Source organism: Oratosquilla oratoria, chromosome 38, assembly GCF_046742065.1.
Source record: "Oratosquilla oratoria isolate Oo_2021 chromosome 38, ASM4674206v1, whole genome shotgun sequence".
Lineage (NCBI taxonomy): Eukaryota > Metazoa > Arthropoda > Malacostraca > Stomatopoda > Squillidae > Oratosquilla > Oratosquilla oratoria.
Window position 1 is genome coordinate 12,715,908 of NC_134814.1, and position 13,008 is coordinate 12,728,915.

Here is a 13,008-nt window from a genome sequence, read left to right on the forward strand (position 1 = left end):
CTCTAAACACATCATCAGTATCTTCTCTCCAAGAAGATTCTTACCTGTCACCCCAAACCTCCCTACTACTCCATCTATTGGCTCATCCCTTACTCTTATGTTGAGATCCCCCAACACCACTACATTCATATTCCTGACAAAACTAACTCTCATTTAAATCCATCCAAAATGCCTCCCTTTCCTCTTCGCTTTTCTCATTACCAGGTCCATATCTATTTAGCAAGGGCTTTTTCCTCCTTACCAGGGAGGTAGCCAAAGTCAAAAGGCATGTACCCACCCCTCCCATTTCGTTCCCAACCATTCCACTCCCATCCACCACCCTTCCCTCCCTCTCAACATAGTTCCTCATGGATGATAGGCTCATCCCTGTATCCCGCCCACTGCTATGGGCCAGAAGCAATGCAGCAAAACACACCACATCCACAGCAAAGTTGCTTCACTCAATCAGCACTCCCCCCCCCTCTGTCCCCACATGCAGAAAAATTCAAAATATCACTCATGGTAAACCACTCCCTAGGTCCTCCATCCCCCACCCCTTCCTTTAGTATCATGAATACATAGCCTTTCTCCATTCATCCCTATCTCCCACCTTCTCCCTTGCTCAGCAGACATCCCCCTCTTGCTCACTGCTCCTTTCACCACATCCATCCATCTCATCCTTGATTGTTCCCTCATGTTCACTCTATTCACCTCTGCCTTCCACACTCATTCTTTCCATGTGTCCAAACCATTCCAATACTCTTTCATCAACCCTATCTGCCATCTCCTTTTCCACTCCACTCTCCTTGTCACCTCATTGTTTCTCACTTTATCCAACCTTGTAACCCCTACCATACTTCTCAGACATTTCATCTCAAGCACAGAAAAATGTATCAATAAGATAGAGAAACCTCCAACCTATTGAGATCAATGAAAGAGGCATTTGAGTATTTGGATAAGGAAATGATTAAAAAAATATTAGTTACATTAATAAGACCAAAACTGGGGTACACAGCAACACCATAGACACCCAGTACTAAAAAGAATATAAAGAAACTAGAAAGAATACAAAGAGCAATGACAAAGATGGCACCAACTCTCTTCAAATTAACATATGAACAAAGATTGTCCAAATTGGAACTATCAACTCTGTAACAAAGAAGAGAAAGAGGAGATCTACTGACTATAGAATCATGAAAGTAATGCAAATCCTAGAGATACATACATATACCAAAGGCCTTTTTCCCCCTTATAAGGGAGGGAGCCAAAAAACAGGCTGGATACTTAATTTACCATAGCAGCAGCCACCCAAAAAACACAACTGCTTTTTGTTTCCTCTGGTTTTTTGTCTCCCACTTAAATAATTCATCTCTATCAAGGACTTCTATCCCTTTCATAATTCTGTATATGGATAGTAGGTCTCCTCTTTCTCTTCTTTGTTCCAAGGTAGGTACTTCGAGTTTGTCCAATCTTTGTTCGTATATCAAATTGGAGAGTGTTGGTGTCATCTTTGTCATTGGTCTCTGAATTCTTTCTAATTTCTTTACGTTCTTTTTAGTACTAGGTACCCATAGTGTCGCAGTGTACTCCAATTTTGGTCTTATCAATGTAACTGATATTTTCCTTACCATTTCTTCATTCATGTAGTCAAAAGCCACTTTCATTGATCTTAATAAATTGAAAATTTCTCTGACTAATTTGTTGATATGTTTGGTGTCATGTCATTGGTGATAGTTACTCCTAGGTCCCTTTGCGAATTAACTTTTTTATTTCCTTTGTACCAATTTTGTATTGTCCTGATATTCTGTTTTTACTTTTTCCAAATTACATTATACTACATTTCTTGGTGTTGAAATTCACTTCTTCTGACTCCATTTTCAGATTTTGTCCAGGTTTTCTTGTGATGATTTACAATCTTCCTCTACTTACTCTCTTTAGTAGTTTTCACCGTCTGCAAAGAAGTTCATATAACATTCCACACCTTCATCCATGTCATTTATATTTATGGCAAACATTGGAGCCAATACAAAGCCTTGTGGGACTCCACTTATCATTTCTTTCCAATTTGAGCTCTTGTCTCTGAGTACCACCCTCATTTTTCTTCCATAAGAAATCTTTCATCCATTCCAATAACTTTCCTTGTTGATTCAATTTCTCTTAGTAGCTTTTTTGTGGTACTTTGTCAAATGCCTTTTGTAAATCTAAGAAGGCACAACCTGTCCATCCATCCCTTTCTTGAATTATTTCTATTAATCTCAAGTAAAACTATATTAAGTTTGAGGCACATGATCTTCCACTTCTAAATCCAAATTGTTTTGGATTTAGTATTTTGTTCTCCTCCAAGTGTTTAATCCACAGTATGGTGCAGAAACATGGAACATAAGAGAGTAAGAGAGGAAAATTTAGATGTGTTTGAGATGAAATGCCTGAGAAGTATGATAGGGGTTACTAGGCTGGATAGAATGAGAAACAAGGTGAGGAGGAGAGCAGGGATGGAAAGGGAGTTGGAAGATAGGGTTGATGAAAGAGTATTGGGATGGTTTGGACACATGGAAAGAATGAATAAAGAGTTGTGGAAGGCAGAGGTGGAAGGAGTGAACATGAGGGGGCAACCAAAGATGAGATGGATGGTTGGAATAAAAGGGGCAAACGGGAAAGAAGGGAATGTCTGTTGAGGAAGGAAAGGAAAAGACAGAAGATAGGGGTGACTGGAGAATGGTTGTGTATAGATGATAGTGTGATGCATGGAAGGGAGTGAGTGGGAGATGAGGGGTGAGGGAGTATGTATGAATGATATTTTGATGTAGCCTGAAGGGATTTCTCCCTGTCTTCTTTTTCTTCATCAGAGGATGGAGAGGGGGGTCGCCAATTAAATGAAGCAGACTTGCTGTGGATGTGCTGTGTCTTACTACATTGTGACCCAGGGCAGTGGGCTAAATGCAGGGATGACCTATTATCCAGGAGGAGTCAATAAAAGAGGGAGGGAGGGGTGGTGAATGGGAGTGAAATATGTGGGGATGAAATGAGTGGGAGTGGATTTATACCTTTGATTTTGGTTACCTTGTTAGTAAAGGGGAAAAAGCCATTGGTATATGTATAAGCTATACAGAAAGTATTGAGAATAATTACAAGATGTAGCAAAATTACCTAAATAGGATACCTGCACTTAGAAACAAAAATCCTCCCCATAGGATATTGTATGAAAATTGTAGGTGCACAGTTCTGTCTTGGAGCTTACTACTCCACTTGCCCATCTCATTACATCACAAAAGTACAACCAGCTGAATATAACAAAAGAACTAAAAGTAACTTTTTACTCAAACATATACAACAGTCTACCACCTGTACCATACAATACATCTACACAAAAACATATTGCTACCTAGATCACTAAACAAGCTCCTCAGGATAGACTACCAAAGTCAATACTCCACCAAGCCTCACTTGATATCAGCCCCACAAAAAAATTCCTCTAAAGAGAAGCAATAACTCACAAGCATGCTTGCAGCCACAAACCATAAAAAATTAACCATTAAACCCACAAACCATTAAAAAAAAACGTCAGAACATCTTCCTGCTCTTAAGACAGTACCAGCACAGAATGGGTGTGGCCACATAATTAAACTACCATAGCTGCAATCATCACACAAAGGACACTGAGTACCTCATCTTACACTGCCTTACACTATCCTTAGAAAACCACATAATGGGTGAGCAACCTATTGGTGTAGAAATAAATGGAATTTTCAATGAGTGATTTATGGTCCTGTCTGGTGACCTTTGCCAGTTACCTAGGAGCCATGGGTCTCCTGTAAGAGACCTGGGAGAACAGACTGATTGATTGATTAATTGATTGATGAGTATATTTTACCTTTTTTGTTCATGGTACTTTGGCTTTGGAAGAAAATGATGTGGCAGTACATGCATACATATACCAAGGCTTTTTCCCCCTTACAAGGGAGGTAGCCAAAAAGAAAAAGGCATAAAATCATTCCCACCCATTCCATCCCTAAATACACTCCACTCCCCTCCACCCTCCCTCCCATCTTAGCACCTCCTGGATGACGGGTCATCCCTGCACCTTGTCCACTGCCCTGGGTCAGAGGCAGTGTTGCAAGTCACAGCACATCCACAGCAAGGCCACTTCATTAAATCGTTGCCCACCCCCCCTCTCTGTCCCCCCATGCATAAAAGGAGAAGACGGGGAGAAATCCCTTCGGGCTGTGTCAAATTTTGCTCACACATACTACCTCACCCCCCATCCCCCCACCCATTCCACCTCATGCATCACAACATCATCCATATACAACCATTCTCCATTCACCCCTGTTTTCTGTCCTCTCCCGTCCTTCCCCAACAGACATTCCCCGCTTCCCCAAAGCCCCCTTCACCCCATCCATCCATCTCATCCTAGGACGTCCCCCCATGTTCACTCCTTCCACATCTGCCTTCCGTACCTCTTTTACCAGTCTTTCTTCACAGTAGAAAATGTAATTAAAACTGCATTTCTGGATGAAGTCATATTTATTCCTCTGCTGGGCAAAGGGCATTCTTACTATCAAATAAAATTATTTTGCATAACTAGAAAATAAAAGCTATTCTGTAACTTAAAGTGTCTTGAGATCAGGCATAATAAACTGTATATTTTGTCATTAAGTTTACCAAAGCTGTGCCTTATTTTATTTACCTTTTCTCCTCTCATATATAGGGGGTACATATATTCTTTGTGAAGTATGTCAAGAACAGTATATCAACCCAGCTGGAGGTGGCGGGTCATCATTGCTCGGGAATGCTGAAGGGGCCAATGTTGCAAGAGATTTAACAACACTCTTAGCCCCAGATCTGGTTCCTGCACCCCTAGCAACAATGGAAGGTAGTATAACTAAATAATATTCCATGTTGATTTTTTCATTTAATTGCTGTCTTATGTTATACTAAGTGAAAGATCTGCAGCCTCACAGTTGCTGGCAACATTCCCCAGGCCCTCCCTCAAAACTTTCTTGGAAAATACTTTGGACTGTTGTCTGTGTTGTATTAGTTTGAGACTGTTTCTATTTATCTAGTTGTATTTTATGGGAAGAGAGCTATGCTTGTAGTGACCCACTTTTGTATCTCTCAGCATCCAGTTTGATCTTAAATTCTTGTATAATTTTTGCACACACTGTTTCCTCATTTAGTTTATTCCAGATATCTATTACTCTGTGTGGGAAGCTATTCTTTTTCATATCTCTCCTGTAACTATCCTTTTTATGTTTCTTTTCATGTCTTCTTTTTTCTCTTATCCCACTTTAGTAAGTCATCTCTATCAAGGACTTCCATCCCTTTCATAATTTTGTATATGGTTAGTAGGTCTCCTCCTTCTCTTCTTTGTTCCAAGGTTGGTAGTTCCAGTTTGTCCAATCTTTGTCCATATGTCAATTTGGAGAGTGTTGGTGCCATCTTTGTCATTGTTCTTTGAATTCTTTCTAATTTCTTTATGTTCTTTTTAGTACTAGGTGTCCATAGTGTTGCAGTGTACTCCAATTTTGGTCTTATCAATGTAACTAATATTTTCTTTACAATTTCTTCATGTAATCAAATGCCACTTTCATTGATCTTAATAAATTGAAAGTTTCTCTGACTAATTTGTTGATATGTTTGTCTGGTATCATGTCATTGACGATAGTTACTCCTAGGTCCCTTTCTGAGTTAACTTTTTTAACTTCCTTTGTACCAATTTTATATCATCCCGGTATTCTAGTTTTGCTTTTTCCAATTCCATTATACTATATTTCTTGATTTTGAAATTCACTTAACACTTCTGACTCCATTTCCAGACTTTGTCCAGGTCTTTATGTAGTGATATGCAGTCTTCCTCTGTACTGACTCTATTTAGTAGTTTCGCATCATCTGCAAAGAAGTTCATATAACATTCCACACCTTTATCCATGTCATTTATATATATATGGCAAACATTATCGGAGCCAATAGAGAGCCTTGTTGGACTCCACTTATCATTTCTTTCCAATTTGACCTCTTGTCTCTAAGTACCACCCTCTTTTTCTTCCGTTCAATAAATCTTCATCCATTCCAATAACTTTCCTTGTACTCCACCTATTGTTTCAATTTTTCTTTGTAACTTTTTGTGTGGTACTTTGTCAAATGCCTTTTGTAGATCTAAGAAATTACAATCTGCCCATCCGTTCCTTTCTGGAATTATTTTATTAGCCTTGAATAAAATTATATCAACTTTGTGGCACATGATCTTCTGCATTTAAATCCAAATTGTTTTCGATTTAGTATTTTGTTCTCCAAATGTTTAATCTATTTACTTTTGATAACTTTTTCGCATATTTCTGATATTGTACTTGTAAGGGAGATCGGGCTATAGTTGGTTGGATATTCTTTGTCCCCTCCTATGTATATTGGTCCAAATGAGAGAGGTGATAAGAGACAAACACTCTAGTTGGGATGAAGTGATTAGTGGAGTTCCACAAGGAACAGTTCTGGCCCCAATAATGTTTGCTATATATATTAATGATATGGATAAAGGAATTGAAAGTTACATGAGCTTCTTTGTGGATGATGTTGAAAAAAGTGAACACTGTAGAAGATAGTGAGTCGCTACAGAGTGATCTCAATAAAGTATGGGAATGGAGTAGGAAGTGGGAGATGGAATTGAATTAAGTATTAAGAAGTGTAGTATAATGGACTTTGGAAAAAGAAAGAAAAAAATAGTGGGATCATATAAATTGGGAGAGGAAGAAATTAAAAAAGTAGAAAATGAGAAGGACCTGGGAGTCATTATTATGAATAATATGTCCCCTGAGAAACATATAAACAAAATTTTTGGAGAAACTTATAATTTAATAAGAACAATCAAAGTGGCATTTACATACCTGGATGAAGAAATGGTGAAGAAAATACTGGTCACTTTGATAAGACCAAGATTGGAGTATGCAGCGACGACATGGTCACCAAGTACAAAAAAATGTATAACAAAACTTGAAAGAATACAAAGAGCAATTACGAAATTGGCACCAACACTCTCAGAACTATCATATGAAGAAAGACTAGCAAAACTTGAGCTACAGACATTAGAACAAAGAAGAGAGAGAGGAGACTTAATAACTATTCATAGAATCATGAAAGGCATAGAAACTATTGATAGAGAGGATCTAATAAAATGGGATAGTAGAGATACAAGAGGACATGGAAAGAAAATCAAGAAAGACAGTTATAGAAGAGACCTAAAAAAGAACAGCTTTCCCCACAGGGTAATAGACATTTGGAACAAGTTAGATGAAAATGTGGTGTGTGCAAAAATGATACACAAATTTAAAAACAGTCTAGATAAAATGAGATATGAAGATGGGACACCACGAGCATAGCTCCCCTTCCCGTAAAATACAACTAGGTCAATACATTTAAACTTCTCCTTTCTGTCTCTCAAACTCCAAATCTCTGCCTCATACAGTGTTTTTGACACAATCACCCCTTCATATAATCTTCTGGATCTATACATCAATTGAAATCTAAGTATGATAACTGGAGAATAAGGAGATATGGCCCAAGTTTGAAACATACATGAACTTGAAGCTAGGTATGATTTGAGAATAAGAGATAGAACCCTATGATTGTTGCTCATTTCCTGTATACTACAATCAAAGTAAATACAACACAGATAGTAGTCCAATGTTTCTGTTTAGAGAGATCTGTGGATTACAAGTCACTATAGGACCAACTTTTCTAGTCAGTGAAATATAAGGCAGCAACTATTATTATTATTATTATTATTAAGATTACATTCCCCAAGATGAAAAGAAATAAAGGTGTGGATCTAGTTTCCCCACCTTTTTTTTATATTCTAGTTATAAGTGATTTACTCTTTTTTTTTTTTCCCCTTGACAGATGATGGATTAAGTATCAGTGAGAATGACATAAAGACTACAAATTACAATTCCATTGCATCACGCTTGGGTCTGTCTGATAGAAGACCCATTCCAGATCCATTGCCATTTCAAAAAGCAGATCCTTTGGGTGCTTCAACCTTGTCTCCAGATACAGCTGAAGGATCTTCAGAATTAAGTTCTGGTAAATAAAAACCATTTTCAAGGTAATAGTTATAATTACACTGATCAACAAATATTTTGTTCCATAGGGAATATATTTCTTATGTATATTTCCACAGATTCCAGAATTTCTCTTTCACCCAAAGTTTTATGTTCCAGCATACTTACATATTATCATGCAATGGCTCAGTGCAGTGATACTGTTCTTGATCACTAATTCAACAATTTGTGTTTGAGTCCCACCCAAGGCTGTAAATATTTCAGCATTCCTGCATTATGAGCCAGCACTCCAACTCTGGTGGGCAAGGAATTGTGTGTAAGGTCAAAGCATGAGAAAGGAAAAGTAAAGTTCTATCTCTGAATCCATGGCCCCAGTTCTTTCTTGCAGTAGATTTGTGACCCCCAGAAAGCCAATCACAGCTATTAATTCAGACTTATAGTTACTCATTGGGAATATTTTGTGTTGTTGTTTAGAGTAAAGTTGTACACTATATATAATTTTTTTACAGCAGGTGTGGGCACAAGACCAAGAGATAATACTGGAGGTAATTTAATTGCCTCAGAAAGAACATTAGGTGAGCAAGCTGCTGTGTTAACATCACCTGTTGCAAGAATATCAGCATTACGAAGAACTACGTATGCAATGCAAGTTATGGTTGCTAGGTCTGTGGTCATGAAGGCTTTATCATTGTTGGCACTCAGGTAAATATGTCTCACTTTTCTGTTTCTATTATTTTTTCTAATCCAGTCAATATACCAAAAACTCTTTTCCTTTTATAAGAGGATAGCTGAGTCAAAGTACACACACCCTATTTAAACATTCAAACCTATTTAACTGCCCACCCATCTCAGTACCTCATGGATGAAAGTTCACCCCTTTCCCCTGCCACACTATTTGAATCAATGCCTGTGAAGCAAGGTACAGCATTTCCATAGCAGGGCCTAACAGCTGAGGGTGGTTTACTCCCACCATTTCATCATATAGTGACCCCCCTTTCTTTGTCCACTCATAATCATTTACAAAACAAATGAAAAGAACATCCCTTGATCACAACCTTTCATCCATTCACAGTCTCCCTCCACTCACTCCTGTCTTTTACATTTTCTATCCCTTGCTCAACATTCTTATGTATCCAAAGCCCCTTCACCCTATCCATATGTTTCATTCTTGCTCATCTTCACAAACTTACCCTATCTACTTCAACTATCCATCCTTTTTTCTAATCATAAAGTGATAAATTATGAAGCAGGTGAGAAGATCATCCCTGTAGGCTAAATTGTAACTTATATAATTCATACTGTTTTCATTTACTACTATTTTTAGTATCCTGTCCTCCGTGCATGATAAACATTCCATGTATATCCAAAGCTCCCTTCATCCAATCCACTCACTTTTTTCTTTTTCTTTTTCTTTTTGTCTTTTTCTCAAGACAGTTTAATCAATTTCTGCTTTCCTTACCTAATGCTGAGAACAGAGGGGTGGTTGAATGCATTTTGTTTAGTTATAATGTGGATGTGTGCTTTAACTCAGCTACCCCCTGATGATGGGGAGAAGGCCATTATTGTGTATATACATACATTCATATATACATATAAATAAATGTATACAAGTATATATATATATAATATATATATACTTATATACATATATACATATATATATATATATATATATATATATATATGTATATATATATATAATACATATATCTATATATATATATATATATATATATATATATATATATATATATACAGACGCTCCTCAACTTATGTTTTAGTTATGTTCTGAACGGCCGAACGTAAGTTGAAAATGAACGTAAGTTGTTACTGTACTATACATCCGTAAATTCTATTACTGTATCTTATAAAACACCCCTAAATCATTAATTATACACATAACATTGTAAAATAATAACATTAATTTCGAATGAATTAAATTCAAGCAACATAAATTGAGATGGTGGAGGAGGAGGGGGAGGAGGAGGAGGAGGATGAGGCAAGGCACGTTCAGCCTGTTGTTTGTGCCATGTAAACAATGGACGCAGCGTCATGCGTAAGTATCGTTTGAACTACGGAGAACGCGCTAAACTGAAAAATTCACTCAAAAAAAATTCTTTTTTTACAATTTTTTTTACAGTCAGTTCAAACGTAAAATCGAAAAAACGTAAAACGAATGAACGTAAGTAGAGGAGTGTCTGTATATATATATATATATATATATATATATATATATATATATATATATATATATATATATATATATATATATATATAACATGAAAACGACTGTTGGAGTAAAAAAGACTGGAGGCAGGGAATCTATATATTTCAATTGTAAACTGCAATCCTCTTCAGTAGATACAAAAATGGAATAGTGAGTGCTGCATAAGTAGACCCTTGACATGACAAAGGGGAACATTGAGAGGGGTCTCTACCCTCGGCTCATTCCGTATGTGGGGTTAAGAGGCAAATGTCTTTTTAATAGGCTGGTGATGAAAAGTCCTGAAATTATGTCTGGGGACCATTGCCCCTTTGAAATGTTCATATTGGGCTGGTATTCAATTATAGTTGATTCTACTATTTTTCTCCTGAACTTACATCTAGACTTATGCATAAGTCTAGATGTGAAAATGGAAAAAACACTGGCAGTGGTGTGTTGATGTCCAAGGGGCATATTTCAAAGAATTTTAGTTTGCTGTACAAAAATGTTTGATGATTTTTCTTTTTCTGAGACCTGTCTTGAAACTTTGTGAACACACCCTGTATATATCTAAAAAATTGGGATCGCCTTGCAAACGTTCAAGCATTTCTTTGCAAACAGCCAGGTGCCGTGCCATCTATTCATCTGTCAGAACTTTAGGGACAAGTTTGGCACACACTTTTCTCATCATCAAATCTTCTGTCACTAACTTGAACACCGTAGTCTGACCCAATCCCATTTCATTGGCAATTAATTTCACACTAAGACGACAGTCAGTGTTAAAAAGTTCACACAGTTTCACCACATTTTCATCTGTTCAGCTTGTTGACGGTCTTCCAGCGCGGTCATCGTCTTCAATGTTCTTGCAGCCTTCTCTGAACCTCTTGTGCCACATGAAAACCATTGCACGTGACATGGCTTCTTCTTTATACGCCTCTTGAATCATACCAAAAGTCTCTGTAGAGGTTTTGTTCAGTTTTGCACTGAACTTTATGGAATAACGCTGCTCCAAATGATGCTGCATTTTCAGCTCTCAGTTTTGCACTGAACTTTATGGAATAACGCTGCTCCAAATGATGCTGCATTTTCAGCTCTTAGCTTTCGATGGGGGTCACTGACATGCATTCATGCCACTAGCGATCTGTTTACTCCAATGTCTTGGAGGCAACTGCCGCTGGTGCGGTTGGTTAGTTTCCACAAACCTCTACTTCACCCTGTTAATGGAACGAGTATGTGCACCCTCACCTGCAAAGGAAAAAATCAGTCTTGAAACTTTGTGAACACACCCTGTATATACATATATGAATAAATATATATATATATATACAGTGGCCGCGAAAAGTTTGGGCGCGTAATTAACGAGACACAAATGTAAACACTTGTGACATTTAAATAATCATTTAAAGACCTATAAATGGCTTATTACATACCTTATTTACCAAGCGATTTTCCTTTAAGCTTTATGACCTTCTCCAAACGTGCCGGGATGCATCTTGCCAGGTTTTGTAGGTGTTGAGGAATAATATTATCCCAAATATCCTGTATTTCTGTTTTTAGCTTAGCTACAGTGGAGACGTCACGATCTTGAAGCTGTTTTTTAATTATATGCCATACGTGCTCAATGGGATTTAGGTCTGGAGAATTTCCAGGCCATTTTTTGAAGTAATCAACACCACAGTCTTCTAACCATTGGGTAACAGACCGGGCTGTGTGAGCAGGAGCTCCATCCTGCATAAACCAACTAGCATTGCACTTTTCAAAACTTTCAGGCAGGTTATCACACAATAACTCGAAATAAGTGTGCTGATTACTCTCATTTTGTGCAAGAAACACTAAATTGCCAACTCCACCAAATGCAAAGCATCCCCACACCATAACACTTGCAGCATGTTTCACCACTTTAGCTGTATAGCGAGGGTCATTAGGGTCAGACCCCCTGGGGCGCCTCACACACTTCGACCTGCAGCCCGATGACACCACAAACGTTGACTCATCACTCCACAATACTCGTTCCCAGTCTTCTAAGGACCAGTCCTTATATTTCTTGCAAAATGCTATGCGATCACATATGTTTTTTGCACTTAGGAGGGGAAGAACTTTAGCACAGCAACTATGGTATTGTAAATCTTTGGCTAAATGATCAGAAATATATCTTACAGACACATCCAGCAGCAGTACAATATTCTTTTCCTTCAGTTTTTGAGTTGTAAGTGTTGGATCTTTATCTAACTGCCTCCTAATAACCTTAGAAGTCTGATTTGATATCTTCCTTGGCCGACGCACTCCAATTCCCACACGAGTAGCAATGTCTTTACACTTATAATCCTCCTTATAGAGGGTTATGATTGTGACAACTGTGTCTCTTTCCAGCTCTTTACCACTTCCCATTACGGAGATATCAAGGCACAAAAAGACTACTCCCCGTGAGAGATGTTTAGAAACTGACTCCACGTGACATCGAGTGCGCCTAAACAGAGTTGCCAAGTAGTGCGTATTGTCTTGGCTAAATACGGGTACAAACGCTAGCATTGAAAAATAGCGAAAAGTTTGGGCGAAAAGTTGTATTTTTCGCATGTTTTGAGTTTAACGGAAAGTTTGGGCGCCTATAATTTTGTGCCCAAACTTTTTGCGGCCACTGTATATATATATATATATATATATATATATATATATATATATATATATATATATATATATATATATATATATTTGGAGTATATATGGGCAGGAGGTTCTCTCTAATGCATGTTTCATGGAAGGTGATGGATTGCTCAG

The 13,008-nt window shown here is 37.7% G+C and overlaps 1 protein-coding gene across 1 annotated transcript in view; it reads left to right on the top strand.

Moving 5' to 3' along the window:
• Positions 1 to 13,008, top strand: part of LOC143019966 (putative E3 ubiquitin-protein ligase HERC1) — a gene marked incomplete at its 5' end in the record, with an annotated part of 228,531 nt that overhangs the window by 138,474 nt on the left and 77,049 nt on the right. The window contains 3 exon segments of the mRNA XM_076176020.1: positions 4,688 to 4,852; positions 7,870 to 8,052; positions 8,540 to 8,732. Coding sequence (XP_076032135.1) covers positions 4,688 to 4,852; positions 7,870 to 8,052; positions 8,540 to 8,732 — 541 coding nt within the window.